Consider the following 21,714-nt stretch of genomic DNA (forward strand, 5'->3'; position numbering starts at 1 on the left):
GAGGCTTGGAGGAGGGTCATGGGGGGAGGAGCCAGTACACACCAGATAGTCCTAAAGCTTTCTTTAGATGTGCCCAGTCTCCTGCGGAGCCGCTATTCCCCATGGTCCTTACGGAGTCCCCAGCATCCACTTAGGACGTTAGAGAAAAGAACAGTGGGCACATTCGACGCGTGTTCTTGCTGGGAAGGGGCATGGCCACACAATAGCACCCCCAATTAAATTTATGCCACATAGTAGTGCAACTGTGATAGTGTCCCTTATTCACGTTACATCACACAGTAGTACCACTTTACCTTATATAGGTTACTCCTCACAGTAGTGCCCCTATATTCTGTGTGCGACTGTGACTGTATCTGCATATTGCATGCTACGTTACAGTGATTTCCAGGAATACACTGTAATGTAACATTTCATATGCAGGTACAGCCACAGTCATACACAGAATACAGGCATGCCACATATCATTTTAGTCAGCATGAGCTAGTTTGCCTATGCCTAGGGACGGCTCTGAGGGATAGAATTCTCTGTTCCTGACGAGTCCTCGTCTGTTTCTGGACTTCCATATTAATTTAGGATTGTCATTACCTGTGTTGAACTACTGTAGTTAATAATTGAGAAAGGTGTTTTACCACAGGTGATGGCTATTCGAAAATTAAGAGGGAAGTCTAGAAACAGTGCATTTTGTCCCTCCTGGAATCGGTCATGTTGGGAGGTATACGTTTTGGCGCCATCTAGTGGCTGCTTGCGGGGAAACAATTGAATCTTGCCCTCTTCAGCTTTATCACTCACAGGTTTTAACACTGATAAATTGTTTTTGTTTTTTATTTCTTATTTGTATGCCCCACAAAAGTTTTGCGATATGTCAGTGGAGGGCTGCAGTGTAGTTATATGTCCACACCGCACAGCAGGGATCCTGTCACAGAGTAGAGGATGCCTGGTGCCTGCACTGTGTACGGGCGCCGGGGAGTGGTGTGAGAGTGATGCCGGGGTGGTGTGAGTCTCGGCATGCCGGGAAGGGATGTGCTGGAGAAGGGACGTGGGAGAGTTCGGGGCGGGGTTGGATCAGCTCCATCCCCACGTCCCGCCTGCGGCCGCTGCAGTGCGGAGTGAGCTCGCAGTCCCCGGCTGATGCTTTATTATTATACCCCAGCAGCAGCATGTCTGAGAGCGACGGCGACCTGCCCGACCTGGTCTCCCAAGACATGGCCACCCAGGCTCCGGAAAAGCCGAGGCTGCGGCGCTGCTACCCATCCCGAGTGACCGTAGAGCCGGTGCTCTTCCTGGCTATGTTCTCCATGGCGCTTCAGGGCCCACTTACTACACAGTATCTGTGGGGCCGGCTGAGGGCAGACATCGGCTACAACGGGACCAAGATCGAGGGCTGCACTAACAACACCGACCCCATGGAGAAGGTGAGACACACGCACACACAATGTACACACAGGGCACAGCTGTCAGCCCCAGCCACCATATATCTGCACACATGATGTGTATAATATATAGGATATTGCCTCTATTGTACCCGAAACCGATTTGTCTGATGTTACATCCCTACGACCCTTGACAACCACAATAATGCTGTGAAAGGAGAAAGAGAAGCGGTTGTATCAAGTGGGTGCACAGAGAGGGTATTAAACATTACTTTACTTATTGTTATATTATTAAAAATATCCCATGTTATAGGGTAAATAACAGTGAAATATAGAGGTTAAAAACATTTGACAGACTGACAACATAACGAAGGCTTGTGTTGCAGAATAAAGTGTGTAATAAAATCAGAAGAAGTGTCTGCCCTGTGTGTCTTTTTGTTCATTTTTAATTGCATGTATCTGCTCAGGTGACCAATATATCAAAATATATAACTGGCAAAATTCTGGGAATTATAGATTTCCCAATCTGGTTTTAATAAATCACATCTCAGTGTAAAGGTGGCCATACATGGCATGATGGTTGGTTCTAAATCGGAGTGGGAGAAGGGACCTTCTGACGTCACTAGGGGAGGAGACACGTCACCAGGGGGAGGAGCTACGGCCGAACAGGGTGCCCGAAAAGTACCCTCACGGGCTCGCTACGCTTCGCTCGCCACCTGATTACTAAAGGTAATAGTTGGTGGCGTGGATAGTAGAGGAACTATCCTGCTGGCCTAGCTCCTCCCCCTTGTGTCATGGCTCCTCCCCCTAACGTAAAAGGTCCCTTAGGCCACTTGAATCTAGCATCAACCGTTGTATTGTCGGCTATATCGTATCGTGTGTGGAGACCTTTAAGAACCTTGCTGATGTCCTTCTAATCTACTTAATTGTATATTGGGTTTGAAAATAAACTGATAAGTTACAGTAAGCGGAAGATCTAGTTCAGGGGTGGGGAACCTCAGGCCCGAGGGCCATATAAGGCCCGCAGAGCCACTTGATCCGGCCAGGCTCACCTAACCGAGGGAGATGTCGGGCGCCCGCTGAGATTTTGTTACTAGTGGGCGCCTGGCTTCTTCCCCTCAGCAGCAGCTGGAGGCAGGAGCTCACGCCTAAGTTCCAGATTCCAGCTCTGGCTGTGCGGTGCTATGGGAGAGATGTTATGACGTCTCTCCCATAGTTCTGAGGAGCGGAGGGCAACGGTTCGGAAGCAGGAGCGGGGCTGGTGAGTATTGTGTTTTTTTTTTCTTTTAATGTGTGTGTGTAAGCGAAGCTACTAGGGGGCATATCTAATGGGGCATAACAACTGACCGGGGGCATATGTACTGAGGCATAACAACTGACTGGGGGTATATCTACTGGGGGCATAACTACTAACTTGGGGCATAACTACTGGGGGCAGGCTAATTTTTAAGTTGATAATTTTTGTATGGCCCCCAAAGGATTTTAGAAATATCCAAACGGCCCTTGGTAGAAAAAAGGTTCCCCACCCCTGATCTAGTTCCTATTATACATACAGTAATTGATATTCTGTACTCCAGTGAACATATTGCCTAAATGTTGTAAAAAGATTATTTTTATACAAGTGTACATATTTTCACTTAATGTGATGTTATATTGGCCTTTGTGAGAGATGTCACAAATTGCTGGCTATAAATATTAATAAACATATATTACTATTACGTTAAGTGACAATATGTACATTTATGTGAATATCATATTTTTACTACATTTAGGGAATGTGTTCATCTGCGTATAGAATAGCAATTATATATAAAGGCAACTAGATCTCCTATCAATCCTGTTCCTTCGGCTTAACTCATTAGTGTATTTCGAACCCAATATACAATTCAGTAGATTAGAAGGACATACGCATACACTGTGAGATGTGATTTATTCAAAGCAGATTCAGAAATCTATAATTCCCAGAATTTTGCTAGTTATATACACTGCTCAAAAAAATAAAGGGAACACTAAAATAACACATCCTAGATCTGAATGAATGAAATATTCTTATTAAATACTTTGTTCTTTACATAGTTGAATGTGCTGACAACAAAATCACACAAAAATTATCAATGGAAATCAAATTTATTAACCCATGGAGGTCTGGATTTGGAGTCACCCTAAAAATTAAAGTGGAAAATCACACTACAGGCTGATCCAACTTTGATGTAATGTCCTTAAAACAAGTCAACATGAGGCTCAGTAGTGTGTGTGGCCTCCACGTGCCTGTATGACCTCCCTACAACCCACACAAGTGGCTCAGGTAGTGCAGCTCATCCAGGATGGCACATCAATGCGAGCTGTGGCAAGAAGGTTTGCTGTGTCTGTCAGCGTAGTGTTCAGAGCATGGAGGCGCTACCAGGAGACAGGCCAGTACATCAGGAAATGTGGAGGAAGCCGTAGGAGGGCAACAACCCAGCAGCAGGACAGCTACCTCCGCCTTTGTGCAAGGAGGAACAGGAGGAGCACTGCCAGAGCCCTTCAAAATGACCTCCAGCAAGCCACAAATGTGCATGTGTCTACTCAAACGATCAGAAACAGACTCCATGAGGTTGGTATGAGGGTCCGACGTCCACAGGTGGGGGTTGTACTTACAGCCCAACATCGTGCAGGACGTTTGGCATTTGCCAGAGAACACCAAGATTGGCAAATTCGCCACTAGCGCCCTGTGCTCTTCACAGATGAAAGCAGGTTCTCACTGAGCAAATGTGACAGACATGACAGAGTCTGGAGACGCCAAGGAGAACGTTCTGCTGCCTGCAACATCCTCCAGCATGACCGGTTTGGCAGTGGGTCAGTAATAGTGTGGGGTGGCATTTCTTTGTGGGGCCGCACAGCCCTCCATGTGCTCGCCAGAGGTAGCCTGACTGCCATTAGGTACCGAGATGAGATCCTCAGACCCCTTGTGAGACCATATGCTGGTGCGGTTGGCCCTGGGTTCCTCCTAATGCAAGACAATGCTAGACCTCATGTGGCTGGAGTGTGTCAGCAGTTCCTGCAAGATGAAGGCATTGATGCTAAGGACTGGCCCGCCCGTTCCCCAGACCTGAATCCAATTGAGCACATCTGGGACATCATGTCTCGCTCCATCCACCAACACTACGTTGCACCACAGACTGTCCAGGAGTTGACGGATGCTTTAGTCCAGGTCTGGGCGGAGATCCCTCAGGAGACCATCCGCCACCTCATCAGGAGCATGCCCAGGCGTTGTAGGGAGGTCATACAGGCACGTGGAGACCACACACACTACTGAGCCTCATTTTGACTTGTTTTAAGGACAGTACATCAAAGTTGGATCAGCCTGTAGTGTGTTTTTCCACTTTAATTTTGAGTGTGACTCCAAATCCAGACCTCCATGGAAATCCAGACCTCCATGGGTTAATAAATTTGATTTCCATTGATAATTTTTGCGTGATTTTGTTGTCAGCACATTGAACTATGTAAAGAACAAAGTATTTAATAAGAATATTTCATTCATTCAGATCTAGGATGTGTTATTTTAGTGTTCCCTTTATTTTTTTGAGCAGTGTATTTTGATATATTGGTCACTTGAGCAGATGCACACAAAAATGAACAAAAAGACACACAGCGGACATTTCTCAAGTTAGTACACACTTCATTCTGCAGCGCAATCCTTATCTATTTTCTTTCAAAGCCCCAATTAGCTTCCTCTGCATCACGGGCCGCGCACCCAGTGCCCTACTCCTCTGCATCACGGGCCGCACATCCAGTGCCCTCCTCCTCTGCATCACGGGCCGCGCACCCAGTGCCCCCCTGCTCTGCATCACGGGCCGCGCACCCAGTGCCCCCCTCCTCTGCATCACGGGCCGCGCACCCAGTGCCCCCCTCCTCTGCATCACGGGCCGCGCACCCAGTGCCCCCCTCCTCTGCATCACGGGCCGCGCACCCAGTGCCCCCCTCCTCTGCATCACGGGCCGCTCACCCAGTGCCCCCCTCCTCTGCATCACGGGCCGCTCACCCAGTGCCCCCCTCTTCTGCATCACGGGCCGCTCACCCAGTGCCCCCCTCCTCTGCATCACAGGCCGCGCACCAAGTGCCCCCCTCCTCTGCATCACGGGCTGCGCACCCGGTGCCCCCCCTCCTCTGCATCACAGGCCACGCACCCGGTGCCCTCGGGCCACGCACCCAGTGCCCTCCTCCTCTGCATCACGGGCCGTGCACCCAGTTCCTCCTACAGGTAGGATGCAGGGCCCTTACCCCTTGCAGAGGCTGGGCACGGTACTGCTATCAACAGTGTGTGTTAGGGAGAACTGTTGCTCAGAACACTTGCATTACTACTGTATATTGTATCATTACTGTATATTGTTTAACCCAAATATAATTACATTTATTTTCCTTTTTGCCTTTTTTTGCTTAATAGTAATGATTGTAATCTATGCAGGTGCACATTTCCCTAACGCTGCATTAATATAAACCCATTTGAACATTGTTCAGTGACTTTATTCTGATCCTCAACATCTCTGTAATGTCTGTAAATGCCATAGTGCTGGGAAATAACTTTTTTATTTTTATTTTGGAGAGGCGTATGTTTAAACTTCACCGTGCACATGAGCGTGCAAGCTTGCCACAGGGTGCAATATTGTCTGCAACTATTTTATTTTGGCTTGTGATGTTTACCAGCCCATTCATACTACAGTGCAGTAGTACACTGGCAATAGTGCAGCCATTGGGATCATTGATTCCTATGCCAACACCAAAAACTGGATCATTTTTGAGTATGAGCCCTGACCTTGGATATGCACCATTGCAAAATCTGGCTCTCCTATGTGTCCAAAGATTGTCAGCTCTGTATAATTTAAAGGTTTTCGGTTCTAACATGGAAAAAAAGTAATGTAGAAACCAGACTGATGATCCCAAAACCAGACTGTTCACCCCTTTCACAACGCCAATGCCAGATTCCACCCAGGAATTGGAAACAGGTCGTTCCCGGGTGGGATCCGGCATTGGACGCTGCTTATGGCTTCCCCTACCCGGCAATATGCCGGGCGGGTTGCCATAGCGGCGGGGGGCGGAGCCGGCAGCGGCGCTGGGAGATGAGCTCATCTCCGCGCCGCCTCTCCCTATTGTAGTGAATGGGTCCTGGGTCGCATCGATCCGGGAGCCCTTTTTACGCTACCATTGACCCGGTATTCAGCCCGGGAATAACGCTGCTTTATTCCCAGGTTGAATTGCCGTGTCAGGCGACCCGGGATTTCTGCTGTAGCGCTTTCACACCACATGCTGACCCGTGGTGACCCGGCAATATGCTGGGTTGATACCGGGTTATTTGTGCGGTGTGAAAGGGGTATTGATGCAGAGTTCTATTGGCTATTGCTAATGGAGCTCTGCATTACTTAGCGTAAATTGGGTGCGTTACCATGTATCCACTATCTCTGGTACAATCTCTGATGTATATCCACGCAGTTTATAGAACAGGTGACTATTGTACACACTTGCAATAATGGTAACAGTAACATACTATTAGGTATATTTATGTAAACAAGTCTTTGTTATTAAGGTGACAGCAGACATATTTTTTTTATTTTATTTTCTTTTACAAACCTGTAAATGATTAGTCACCATCCTGCATGACAGTGTGATTGTGCTGTAAGCTGGTTTACTGTCGGAGTTTATTCATCAACGCTCTAATGGGTTATTGGAAAATTGTTAGACAAATGACACAATCTCATGTGTCAGTTAAGTAAACATGAGAAATAATCACTTGTGTACGCATTACAGTCAATAGTGACCATATCCAGAGAAAAAAAAAACCTAACTAACCTTAAAAACAATGCACAGATACACAATGAGAATAATTTCTCCTTGGAACTATTTAACAAGCTCCAAAAAGCTTAGCTTTTCTTCTTTAGCTAATGACATCTGAACATGGCATTTCCAATGGGCAGAGCAAGGTGAGAGAGGGATACTCTGATACCTTTCTGATTGGCTGGAGATCCTCCCAATATTCTTTGGCTAATCGTTTTCTCTGCGCATTCGTGGCCCACTGTGTACCTGGCAGTAATATGATAGCAGAAGCTATCCGGGACAGCATATTGTTAGATGCACGATCCCTGCACATAATAGATGTATTAGTCTTCTAGAAGATTTAGGGGTCTATTGGAGATAAAGTACCAGCCAATCAGCTCCTAACTACCATGTTACAGGCTGTGTTTGAAAAATAACAGGAGCTCATTGGCTGGTTCTTTATCTCCAATCAAGGCTTAGTAAATAGACCCCTTAGCCTTTTGTGTTGTCCGTATATGGGTGGTCATTCCGAGTTGTTCGCTCGTTGCCGTTTTTAACAACGCAGCGATTAGGTGGAAAATGGTACGCAGCGCGCATGCGCTAAGTAATTTTACACAAAACTTTGGAGATTTACATGAGCTCAAATGACGTTTTTTCAACGCTCGAGTGATCGTAGTGTGACTGACAGGAAGTGGGTGTTTCTGGGCAGTAACTGGCCGTTTTCAGGGAGTGTGCTAAAAAACGCAGGCGTGCCAGGTAACAACGCAGGAGTGGCTGGAGAAACGGGGAGTGGCTGGCCGAACGCAGGGCGTGTTTGTGACGTCAAACCAGGAACTAAACGGACTGAGGTGATCGCAATCTAGGAGTAGGTCTGGAGCTACTCAGAAACTGCAACATATTATTTAGTAGCAGTTCTGCTAATCTTTCGTTCGCTATTCTGCTAACCTAAGATACACGCCCAGAGGGCGGCGGCCTAGCATGTGCAATGCTGCTAAAAGCAGCTAGCGAGCGAACAACTCGGAATGAGGGCCATAGTATCTTTGCTCACTGTGAATATTATTACCAGCTATTTATGTAATGCACACATATTCCGCAGCGCTTTACAGAGAATATTTGACCATTCACTTCAGTCCCTTACCCAGTGGAGCTTACAATATATATTCCCTATCACATGCGCACGCACACATTCATACTAGGGTTACTATTGTTGGGAGCCAATTAACCTACCAGTATATTTTTGGATTGTGGGAGGAAACGGGAGTACCCCGGAAGGAAACTCACGCAAGTACGGGGAGAATATACAAACTCCACACAATTACGGCCAAGGTAGGAATTGAACTCATGCCCTCAGTGCTGTGAGGCAGTAATGCTAACCATTACACAATCCGTACTGTGAATAGTCTCGATAAAAGATTTATCCAGTAAAAATGCTGTTATTCATAAATATGCCCTTTAATCTGACAAACACTAATGGGGAGATTAAATATAGTGCAAAGTTTGATTTGCTTCACCCAAGACAAGACTGTACTGGACAGACTATCACAGTAGGTAAGCAGCAGCACATTGTGCAGCGTTGGCCGCCAGTGCGGGGAGTCGAGGAGGAGCACCGCCCGGGATCCTTCTTCCAGTGGGAGCCGTATTTCGTTTGCTCACTGCACACTCTGCTGGCTAGTTCCAGCATACCCCTGTATAAGTTGGGTCTGCCCTCAGTGCCTGATGCCAGTTCGGCAGTGTAGAAGAAATGCCAGGTGCTGGCTGTGTCTGTATAGGCCCTGGGGAGAACACCGAGAAAATGGACATTGCAGTTTCTTCCTGCCTCTGGTGGAAGGCAAGTCTTACATGTAAAACATTTAAAATCTATCATTTTAATATTCTAATTTGCTAGCCCAATATTTTCAAAGTCCAAATTTCTCCAGTGGGTGAATATTTCCAAATGGCAATGTCCGGGGAGTGTGTATATTTTCTGAAACCTTCCCTCACAACCTTTCTTTTCCTTTAAAACCATGTTGGTGTTTGGCAAACACATGTGTCCTAACTGGGTGTGGTTGGGATGCTGGCGGTCAAGTGACCGAAGCCAGAATCCTGGCACCAGAAACGCTGATCGCCGACATCCAGAAGGTAAGTATCTGGGTGACAGTTAGGGCTCAGGGAGGGGTGAAGTCTGCACAGCTGTTATAAAGCATATTAATCCTGTTCTGGTGGTGTAATTGTAATGATATTAGAAATCTCCTAACTGTTCCATGATTTGCATTTGTCTTATCTATTAGGGGGTGATGCATCAAGCTTTGGAATATGATAAAGCGGAGTAGTTGCCCAAAGCAAACCAATCGGCTTCCGATGGTTATTTCAAAGACTGTGATAGATAAAAGACATAAGCTGACTGGTTGCTTTGGACAACTTCTCCACTTTCTCAGTCCAAGGCTTGATAAAACTATCTTTGGACACCTCCACAGTGTTTTCTAATATCCTTATAATCTGCAGTACACAACAGATTATCCCCTAAAATATTATCTTTTATGCCTAAAATGTTTACTGCCTCCTGAAAGGTACACGTACACAGATGCTCAGCATCCCTATATGCATCTGCTCCAGGGAGGATTCATTATGTCGACAAAACGTTCATGATGGTTTAGTGTTTAATTACCTAGTATGCTGGGTCCGACGACTCCAGCCGTGTCTTCCAGGTCCAGCGGGCACATCAGGATGATAATGTCGCCATCATACCTACATCCCCTCCAGGACAGTTTGATTTAGTTATTAATAATGGCCTCATGTAATTTGGCTAATTTCCGTACACACATGTAAGAGCTCTATTTAGCAGCGGATGGCTCTATTTACCTGGATGGAGGAGGGGCTGCCACTGGACGTGCTACCTTGTCCACACCGCCTGCTCCCATTGTTCCTGGCACCTGCACAATGAACTGCATTGGCTGCATAGAAGCCGCCTAGGGCTGAAAGGCAGGGGGTGGCCTCCTACAGAAAGCCAGCTCTCTGCTAATCGCAGCCCAGTCTGGCAGTCCTAGAGGAGGAAACACCTCCCAGTGAGATTGCCCGTCTTGCGAATCACTGGCAGGTAGGACTTCAAGTAGGAAGTCACTGGCAATCACAGTGTAGCCAGTGCAGTATCATGGACTGCATCAGACTCGCTGAGGTGGCGGACTTTACTGGGGAAAGGCTCCAGTCCAGCAGCCCATAGGTAAAATCAGCCACTGCTATTTAGTATACACAAAGCAGGTGGGTCTGATGGGTGTAGTATGGTATGCCGGCGGCCGGGCTCCCGGCGACCAGCATACCGGCGCTGGGAGCCCGACCGCCGGCATACCGACAGCGTGGCGAGCGCAAATGAGCCCCTTGCGGGCTTGCGCTCGCCACGCTGCGGGCACGGTGGCGCGCTACACGTGCCACGCTATTTATTCTCCCTCCAGGGGGTCGTGGACCCCCACGAGTGAGAATATCTGTCGGTATGCCGGGTGTCGGGATTCCGGCGCCGGTATATTGTGCGCCGGGATCCCGACATTCGGCAACCTGAAGACCACCCGGTCTGATAGATACTTATTATGAGGATCAGTTATTTCTATATTGTTTGTGTGTGCAGTTTCCCAGCTATACAGTCACTACATTCCTAATACTTGAATTGCTCCTGTAGTCAACTAATTCTAGGGTACCTGAAAAAGTACACTGTTCAGTCACCACTGTACTCTCTGACTCACTTAAACATGATAGTTGTGTTTAGCCAGGGTTAATAGGTACATCTAAATGGCTTGCATTTTATTGCTTTTAATTTGTGATCTTTTATAACTGAACATTTCATTTATTATAGATCGATCATTAAAATCCCATGTTTCATCAAATATTTATTTATACCGACTGTTTTGCAAGATGTGCAAGTAATCAAACACAAGTGGCGTACCTAATATAAAATATATTGCTTTCCTTATCGATTGGTCTTTTAATGAGGTAATTGTGGGTACAGCCAAGTATACCTTCAGTATGAATAGAGATTCAAGTTCATGTTTTATGATGGAGAAAGGTCATGTAGTTGCAGCTATCTGCATGTAATGTGCCAAAATATATTCTGAGGATTTTAAAGAGCACTGAACACTTCCCTCCCAATAAGAAGACTGTGTTCCATAAACCAAACATTTGCATATTGGCTTGAAAATAATAGATCTTTTCTTTCTCAATACATTGTATAGTGATCATTAAATCACTAGTAACCACTTTGCTCAAAATCAAGCAAACATTTTTTAGTGTGTTCTACAATGCGTTCATCTAAAGTTTGCTGTATCCTGAAAGTGTTCTAAGAATTCATTATAGCAACTGAATTTAGGGCAGAAAAGAACTGACAAGCGTTTGCTGAAATTTACAACCCCCCACTTAATGCTTTTTCTATGGGGGAAAAAATCACGACTTTGCCACGTTATTCCTCAACAACCTAAACACTTATCACAATTCTGCCTTATTGCACATCTACATCACGCACACTCTGGAATGACACCTAAACCATCAATATAGGTGATGTCATTGCAGAGTTGTTGCTCGAACATAAAAATTGCTTAGCCAATTTTGGTAATTGGTAATTATATAAATTTGGTGACTTCTGATATAGATTTTTTTTTTCTTATTCTGCATATTTATCCTCTAAGCGTGCCATATGATGTATGTAAGCCTTAGAGAGGTATTTAGCTTAGAAATAATTTGATTTGTCACGCCAGTAAAGTGGTGCTGATTACATAGTAGGGTGACATTTATAACGCCATTAAACAGACCTGTTTCATACTATTCTGTCCCGATGTTTGATTACGTATGTAGTCATGCTGACTGAAGACTGGTGTGGGAAATGGCAGCCCTGTGTCTCATAGGTGTTTGTAATGCTGCCTTTATCCAGACAGAAAATGGCATAGTTTATAAGCCTGCGAAGTTTCATATAGAAAATGATGGAGAAATACTGATTCCTGGTTACAACAGGGAGTTTCCAGTGTGCTTTGGAAACTGGATTTCCCATTATTTTCTAAATGTCACTATTGCAGCCTCTGGCATAATATGCAGCAGTCCTGACTGTGTCTGAAGCCTTAGACGCCTAATTGAAGAGCAAGATACAGATTGTGGAACTTTCTGCCAGCCGCTCTTCTACTGCATTATCCTATTAATGTTATATATAATTATACTGTTAATGAATTGTCTAATATACATTTATTTCTTGCTGTCTCCTATTCTTAGGAAGTGGAATCGCTGACGTCACACTGGAGTCTTTACCTGAACTTGAGTGGTTTACTTGTTGGCCTCTTCTCTGTGATGCTGCTGGGCCCGTGGAGTGACCATGTTGGCCGCCGGCCCGTACTCCTCCTTCCCTTCATCGGACTGACTTTGCAAGTTGCCATTTACCTTGTGGTCATGTACCAGGAACTACATGTTGGCTATTTGTTGCTTGGCCGCATTATTGGAGGCATCACAGGTGACTTCAACATGATTCTTGCTGGCTGTTTTGCTTACATAGCCGATATCACTGATCGGCCTTCACGAACTTTCCGCGTCGCCATCTTGGAGTCATGTCTAGGTATTGCCGGGATGATAGCCAGCATCCTTGGTGGACATTGGAGGAAGATGCAGGGTTACATTAACCCATTCTGGCTAGCATTTGCTGTGAATATCTTCACTGCCTTTTATGTTTACTTTTGTGTCAAAGAATCGGTGAAAGACCAGAAACCGTCCCGATTGTTCACTACCAAGCACTATAAGTCAATCTTTCACCTGTTTGCTTTGCCCGGAGAGAATAAACGGCGGAGCAAGATGTTCCTGTACTGTTTGGCTTTCCTATTGGTGGTGACTGTTCACATGGGAGTCAAGGACCTTATGGTGATTTATGAGCTCAGCTCTCCTCTATGCTGGGACTCTGACCTCATTGGTTATGGATCTGCAGCTGAGCACCTCACTTACCTTAGCAGCCTAGCAGGTCTGCGCCTCTTTCAGCTGTGCCTGGCAGACAGCTGGGTGGCCGAAATGGGCTTCTTATCTAATATCTCCGGCCTGGTTGTCTTCTCCCTGGCCTCGAGCACCCCAATAATGTTTACAGGTGATGTATAATATTTAACAGTGTTACCCCAACCTCTCTGGTTGTATTGTAAATCTTTCTCAATCTGCATATACATATAGGTGGATGTCCGCGATGTGGCTCCCAGAAGAGACGGCGATGGTACTTGACACCCAGTAACATCACTGATTTTCTTTCAAACTCGTAGTGGCGCGCAGAAAGTTTAGCGATGTTTGGCTACTGTACAATATTGGGATGTGCGCATCCAGGCATTGCATCATAATACAGCTGAGAATGCAATCCCCCCCCCCAATATAATAATACGTTTTAGTTCACACACATGTGACAGAACAATGTTTTTTTGGCAAAGGGCTTATCCATATTGGTGTATTTGGTTGTTGCACTCTGCTGCGTTCCCCGTGTAACAAAATCCTTTAGACCAGGCATGTCAAACTCGTGGCCCTCCAGCTGTTGTGAAACTACAAGTCCCAGCTTGCTTTGCTAGCATACCTTCCACTGGTAAGCTGGGAAAGCATGCTGGGACTTGTAGTTTCACAACAGCTGGATGACCATGAGTTTGACATGCCTGCTTTAGACTGAGACTCATTTAGAGGTTAAATTAAATACAACTAGAGATGGGACTGTAAGGTTATAGTGTGCAGACAGATTCAGAGATATGAGGGGGTGGGATGCTTTTTAGGGAATACATAATATATGCCGGTGGGACATTGAAGATGCCGACATCCGAGGGGGTAACGCATCCCCTTTCTAGTGTGTCTCTGAATTGCAGTGTAAAAATAAAGCTGCCCAGTAGGCATACGGTCATTAGGTTGATACCACTATGGTCGACATGCATTAGGTCGACAGGGTCACTAGGTTGACATGGTCATTAGGTCGACATGTGCTTGGTCGACAGTTCAAAAGGTGGACATGAGTTTTTCATAGGTTTTTTTTTTTCCCTTCAATTTTTGAACTTTTTCATACTTTACGATCCATGTAGACTACAATTGGGAACGGTAACCTGTGCCGAGCACTGCGGTAGCGGGGCGAGGCACCTTGCCCGAAGCATGGCGAGCTACGCGAGGGGGCACGGTGCACTAATTGGGGTTCCCCGTCACTTTACGAAGAAAACTACACCAAAAAAAGTTTAAAAAAATCTCATGTCGACCTAATGCATGTCGACCAATAGTGGTCGACCTAATGACTGTCGACCTAAGTTGTGTCGACCCAGAGACCCATACCCGTCCAGTATTAGTGTGATGCATGCAAAAGCAGACCGTAAAAATATTGAATTTAGCACCTTGAAACCATTATGGATTCTCCGTGTGCAAATCTTCACCCTGTAGCTAAATCTTCTACTAGTTCTAAATGAAGCCCTTACCGGTTCCCAAACACGGTCCTCAAGGCATCCAGATGGTCCAGGTTTTAAGGATATCCAGGGCCTAGCCAAGATGCATAAATCAAAATGACTGTGGTACTAATTAATTCGCCTGTGCTCAATCATGGATAGTCTTCAGACTTTGACTAGTATGGTGCCTTGAAGACCGTGTTTTGGAACCATTGCCTTAGTTCAACCTCCATATCAATTCTGTGGGAAACGCAGCAGGATACCAATGTGTACAAATATTTAAACAGAATTGAAATTGTGAAATAAGCTGAGGTTAATTATAATTCTAATACGGTTCAGCTTCTCAGTGGGGGGGTAAATCAGTAAGGAACACTGATGCGATCCTTACTGCATTTTCCCGATATTTCAGTCCTGCGATCGTGGCACAGATATGCAAATGCTTCTGCCTGATTGCCTGACAGAGACGTTCGCGCGTTGGGGGGAAACGGGGGGTGTCGCGCCCCCCCCCCCCCCCCCCCCGCCCGTTTTCCTGTAGTGACGAGGCCAAGGACTACGTTGCGAGACGCAGCTACCTTGGCCTTGAAAGCCGCATTGTGACGGCAAGCCTGAGAGAGCTTAAGCTTAACCAGCCTGCCGACGTAGATGAACATCGTGACTGATGGTCGCAATGTTCATCTGAGGTGCATTCGCATCGCAAATGCAGGGAAGAGGTGGTTTGCACCTACTCCTGCATTTGCTTTGCTTAGGACTGCATATGCAAGGGTGGTCTTCAGGTAGCCGGCGGCCGGGCTTCTGGTGACCACCATACCGGCGCCGGAATCCCGACCTCCGGCATACTGACATCTTTTCTCCCTCTTGGGGGTTCACGACCCGCCCTGGATAGAGAATAAATAGAGTGGCGCTGCCCAATGCCTGCCGCGTGGCGAGCGCAGCGAGCCCGCAAGGAGCTCATTTGCGCTCGCCCAGCTGTCTGTAAGCCGGCGGTCGGGATTCCGGCACCGGTATGCTGGTCGCCGGGAGACCGACCGCCGGCATAACATCCTACACCCCATATGCGAGCAGCTTTGCATTTCCAATCCTTAGTGAATTCGTCCCAGTGTTACATAGTTCCACCACATCAATCCTCTGATTTAAATGTGTTTTTGTTTTTCTTGAATGCTGACTTTTTGGTATCGGGGAGGGGTTTTATTTGTTTTGTAGCCATATTACGTGTTTTCTCTTGGATTGTTTAACTTTTTAGAAACACTTTGCATCTCTGCAGAGTAGTAGTAATTAGGTTCAGCGTCGATTTTGTGTAAATTAATTGTAGATGGTGTATACAAGCAAAGCATTAGTTTCTACTTTCCCAAGCGGTCATACAGTATATGCTGCTTGCGATAACTACTTATAGTCTCTTCTATATTACCATACGAATATTATAGTGTACCCATTGCTTACATACTGAGCTGAAGCAATGTCACACTAATCATGTGACACACAAGACTTTGGGCCTACTTAGAATTTGACAGCAGATAAGAACCACTTGGCCCATCTAGTCTGCCCCTTTTTTTATCCTTTATATAATATCAACATTTTTGATCCTAAGCGGTCTATTTACTAAGCCTTGGATGGAGATAGTCGCTGGAGATAAAGTACCAGCCAATCGGCTCCTAAATGACATGTCACATGCTGTGTTTGAAAAATGACAGTTAGGAGCCGATTGGCTGGTACTTTATCTCCAGCGACTTTATCTCCATCCAAGGCTTAGTAAATAGACCCCTTATTTCTCTATCGTCCTAGTGGATGCTGGGGTTCTTGAAAGGACCATGGGGAATAGCGGCTCCGCAGGAGACAGGGCACAAAAAGTAAAGCTTTTCCAGATCAGGTGGTGTGCACTGGCTCCTCCCCCTATGACCCTCCTCCAGACTCCAGTTAGATTTTTGTGCCCGGCCGAGAAGGGTGCAATTCTAGGTGGCTCTCATAAAGAGCTGCTTAGAGAAAGTTTAGCTTAGGTTTTTTATTTTACAGTGATTCCTGCTGGCAACAGGATCACTGCAACGAGGGACAGAGGGGAGAAGAAGTGAACTCACCTGCGTGCAGGATGGATTGGCTTCTTGGCTACTGGACATCAGCTCCAGAGGGACGATCACAGGTACAGCCTGGATGGTCACCGGAGCCGCGCCGCCGGCCCCCTTGCAGATGCTGAAGTAAGAAGAGGTCCAGAATCGGCGGCTGAAGACTCCTGCAGTCTTCTAAAGGTAGCGCACAGCACTGCAGCTGTGCGCCATTTTCCTCTCAGCACACTTCACACGCAGTCACTGAGGGTGCAGGGCGCTGGGGGGGGGCGCCCTGGGAGGCAAATGTAAACCTATATAAAGGCTAAAAATACCTCACATATAGCCCCCAGAGGCTATATGGAGATATTTAACCCCTGCCTGTATTCACAAAATAGCGGGAGACGAGCCCGCCGGAAAAGGGGCGGGGCCTATCTCCTCAGCACACGGCGCCATTTCCTCTCACAGCTCCGCTGGTCAGGACGGCTCCCAGGTCTCTCCCCTGCACTGCACTACAGAAACAGGGTAAAACAGAGAGGGGGGGCAAATTTAATGGCAATATCTTGATATATATAAAGCAGCTATAAGGGAGCACTTATTATAAGGCTATCCCTGTCATATATAGCGCTTTTTGGTGTGTGCTGGCAGACTCTCCCTCTGTCTCCCCAAAGGGCTAGTGGGTCCTGTCTTCGTTTAGAGCATTCCCTGTGTGTCTGCTGTGTGTCGGTACGTGTGTGTCGACATGTATGAGGACGATATTGGTGTGGAGGCGGAGCAATTGCCAAATATGGGGATGTCACCTCCTAGGGGGTCGACACCAGAATGGATGCCTTTATTTATGGAATTACGGGATAGTGTCAACACGCTAAAGCAGTCGTTTGACGACATGAGGCGGCCGGACAATCAATTAGTGCCTGTCCAGGCGCCTCAAACACCGTCAGGGGCTGTAAAACGCCCTTTGCCTCAGTCGGTCGACACAGACCCAGACACAGGCACTGATTCCAGTGGTGACGGTGACGAATCAACCGTATTTTCCAGTAGGGCCACACGTTATATGATTTTGGCAATGAAGGAGGCGTTACATTTAGCTGATACTACAGGTACCACTAAACAGGGTATTATGTGGGGTGTGAAAAAACTACCTATAGTTTTTCCTGAATCAGAAGAATTAAATGACGTGTGTGATGAAGCGTGGGTTGCCCCTGATAAAAAGCTGATAATTTCAAAGAAATTATTGGCATTATACCCTTTCCCGCCAGAGGTTAGGGAGCGCTGGGAAACACCTCCTAGGGTGGACAAGGCGCTAACACGCTTATCAAAACAAGTGGCGTTACCTTCTCCTGAGACGGCCGCACTTAAAGATCCATCAGATAGGAGGATGGAAAATATCCAAAAAAGTATATACACACATGCAGGTGTTATACTACGACCAGCTATAGCGACTGCCTGGATGTGCAGTGCTGGGGTAGTTTGGTCAGAGTCCCTGATTGAAAATATTGATACCCTGGACAGGGACAATATTTTACTGTCGTTAGAACAAATAAAGGATGCATTTCTTTATATGCGTGATGCACAGAGGGATATCTGCACACTGGCATCACGGGTAAGTGCTATGTCCATTTCGGCCAGAAGAGCTTTATGGACGCGACAGTGGACAGGCGATGCGGATTCAAAACGACATATGGAAGTTTTGCCGTATAAAGGGGAGGAGTTATTTGGAGTCGGTCTATCAGATTTGGTGGCCACGGCTACAGCCGGGAAATCCACCTTTCTACCTCAAGTCACTCCCCAACAGAAAAAGGCACCGACTTTTCAACCGCAGCCCTTTCGTTCCTTTAAAAATAAGAGAGCAAAGGGCTATTCATATCTGCCACGAGGCAGAGGTCGAGGGAAGAGACAGCAACAGGCAGCTCCTTCCCAGGAACAGAAGCCCTCCCCGGCTTCTACAAAAGCCTCAGCATGACGCTGGGGCTTCTCAAGCGGACTCAGGGACGGTGGGAGGTCGTCTCAAAAATTACAGCGCGCAGTGGGCTCACTCGCAGGTAGATCCCTGGATCCTGCAGATAATATCTCAGGGGTACAGGTTGGAATTAGAGACAGATCCACCTCGCCGTTTCCTGAAGTCTGCTTTACCAACGTCCCCTTCCGAAAGGGAGACGGTTTTGGAAGCCATTCACAAGCTGTACTCTCAGCAGGTGATAGTCAAGGTACCTCTTCTACAACAAGGGAAGGGGTATTATTCCACTCTATTTGTGGTACCGAAGCCGGATGGCTCGGTAAGGCCTATTCTAAATCTGAAGTCCTTGAACCTGTACATAAAGAAGTTCAAGTTCAAGATGGAGTCACTCAGAGCAGTGATAGCGAACCTGGAAGAAGGGGACTTTATGGTATCCTTGGACATCAAGGATGCGTATCTCCACGTTCCAATTTACCCCTCACACCAGGGGTACCTCAGGTTCGTTGTACAAAACTGTCACTATCAGTTTCAGACGCTGCCGTTTGGTTTGTCCACGGCACCTCGGGTCTTTACAAAGGTAATGGCCGAGATGATGATTCTTCTTCGAAGAAAAGGCGTATTAATTATCCCATACTTGGATGATCTCCTAATAAGGGCAAGGTCCAGAGAACAGCTAGAGATGGGATTAGCAATATCTCAAGAGGTGCTAAAGCAGCACGGATGGATTCTGAATATTCCAAAATCCCAATTAATGCCGACAACTCGTCTGCTGTTCCTAGGGATGATTCTGGACACGGTTCAGAAAAAGGTTTTTCTTCCCGAGGAAAAAGCCAAGGAGTTATCCGACCTGGTCAGGAATCTCCTAAAACCAGGAAAGGTGTCTGTACATCAATGCACGCATCTTCAGATGCACCTGCGGATAACCCTGTCTCCAAGGACAAGGGTATCTCTTCTGTGGTGGTTGCAGAGGGCTCATCTATTGGAGGGCCGCAGATTCGGCATACAGGATTGGATCCTGGTGACCACGGACGCCAGCCTGAGAGGCTGGGGAGCAGTCACACAAGGAAGAAACTTCCAGGGAGTGTGGTCGAGCCTGGAAAAGTCTCTTCACATAAACATTCTGGAACTAAGAGCAATCTACAATGCTCTAAGCCAGGCGGAACCTCTGCTTCAAGGAAGACCGGTGTTGATCCAGTCGGACAACATCACGGCAGTCGCCCATGTAAACAGACAGGGCGGCACAAGAAGCAGGAGTGCAATGGCAGAAGCTGCCAGGATCCTTCGCTGGGCGGAGAATCACGTGATAGCACTGTCAGCAGTGTTCATCCCGGGAGTGGACAACTGGGAAGCAGACTTCCTCAGCAGACACGATCTTCACCCGGGAGAGTGGGGACTTCATCCAGAAGTTTTCCACATGCTAATAAACCGTTGGGAAAGACCAATGGTGGACATGATGGCGTCTCGCCTCAACAAAAAACTGGACAGGTATTGCGCCAGGTCAAGAGATCCGCAGGCAATAGCTGTGGACGCGCTGGTAACACCTTGGGTGTACCAGTCGGTGTATGTGTTTCCTCCTCTGCCTCTCATACCAAAGGTATTGAGAATCATACGGCAAAGCGGAGTAAGAACGATACTAGTGGCTCCGGATTGGCCAAGAAGGTCTTGGTACCCGGAACTTCAAGAGATGGTCACGGACGATCCGTGGCCTCTACCTCTAAGACAGGACCTGCTTCAGCAGGGACCGTGTCTATTCCAAGACTTACCGCGGCTGCGTTTGACGGCATGGCGGTTGAACGCCAGATCCTAAAAGGAAAAGGCATTCCAGAAGAAGTCATTCCTACCTTGATTAAGGCAAGAAAGGAAGTCACCGCGAAGCATTATCACCGCATTTGGCGGAAATATGTTGCGCGGTGCGAGGATCGGAGTGCTCCGACGGAGGAATTTCAACTGGGTCGTTTCCTACATTTCCTGCAATCAGGATTGTCTATGGGTCTCAAATTGGGATCTATTAAGGTTCAAATTTCGGCCCTGTCAATATTCTTCCAAAAAGAATTGGCCTCAGTTCCTGAGGTCCAGACTTTTGTCAAAGGAGTACTGCATATACAGCCTCCTGTGGTGCCTCCGGTGGCACCGTGGGATCTAAATGTAGTTTTAGATTTCCTCAAATCCCATTGGTTTGAACCACTAAAAAATGTGGATTTGAAATATCTCACATGGAAAGTGACTATGTTACTGGCCCTGGCGTCCGCCAGGAGAGTATCTGAACTGGCGGCTTTATCTTATAAAAGCCCTTATTTAATTTTCCATTCGGATAGGGCAGAGCTGCGGACGCGTCCGCATTTTCTCCCTAAGGTGGTATCAGCGTTTCACCTGAACCAGCCTATTGTAGTGCCTGCGGCTACAAGCGACTTGGAGGACTCCAAGTTGTTGGACGTTGTCAGAGCTTTAAAAATATACATTTCAAGGACGGCTGGAGTCAGAAAATCTGACTCGCTGTTTATACTGTATGCACCAAACAAGTTGGGTGCGCCTGCTTCTAAGCAGTCGATTGCTCGTTGGATTTGTAACACAATTCAACTTGCACATTCTGTGGCAGGCCTGCCACAGCCTAAATCTGTTAAGGCCCATTCCACAAGGAAGGTGGGCTCATCTTGGGCGGCTGCCCGAGGGGTCTCGGCATTACAACTCTGCCGAGCAGCTACGTGGTCAGGGGAGAACACGTTTGTAAAATTCTACAAATTTGATACCCTGGCAAAGGAGGACCTGGAGTTCTCTCATTCGGTGCTGCAGAGTCATCCGCACTCTCCCGCCCGTTTGGGAGCTTTGGTATAATCCCCATGGTCCTTTCAGGAACCCCAGCATCCACTAGGACGATAGAGAAAATAAGAATTTACTTACCGATAATTCTATTTCTCGGAGTCCGTAGTGGATGCTGGGCGCCCATCCCAAGTGCGGATTATCTGCAATACTTGTACATAGTTATTGTTAACTAATTCGGGTTATTGTTTAGGGAGCCATCTTTCAGAGGCTCCTCTGTTATCCTACTGTTAACTGGGTTTAGATCACAAGTTGTACGGTGTGATTGGTGTGGCTGGTATGAGTCTTACCCGGGATTCAAAATCCTCCCTTATTGTGTACGCTCGTCCGGGCACAGTACCTAACTGGAGTCTGGAGGAGGGTCATAGGGG

At 46.9% G+C, this 21,714-nt stretch overlaps 1 protein-coding gene across 1 annotated transcript in view; it reads left to right on the top strand.

Annotated features, from left to right (window-relative positions):
- Positions 1-704: 704 nt before the first annotated feature.
- Positions 705-21,714, top strand: part of SLC46A1 (solute carrier family 46 member 1) — a 59,348-nt gene continuing 38,338 nt past the window's right edge. Inside the window, exons 1-2 of the mRNA XM_063955984.1 lie at positions 705-1,412; positions 12,378-13,230. Of these exons, the coding sequence (XP_063812054.1) occupies positions 981-1,412; positions 12,378-13,230 (1,285 nt within the window). The 5' untranslated portion in view covers positions 705-980. The remainder of the gene's footprint in view (positions 1,413-12,377; positions 13,231-21,714) is intronic.

The sequence above is a fragment of the Pseudophryne corroboree genome, chromosome 2 (genome assembly GCF_028390025.1).
Source record: "Pseudophryne corroboree isolate aPseCor3 chromosome 2, aPseCor3.hap2, whole genome shotgun sequence".
Classification (NCBI taxonomy): domain Eukaryota; kingdom Metazoa; phylum Chordata; class Amphibia; order Anura; family Myobatrachidae; genus Pseudophryne; species Pseudophryne corroboree.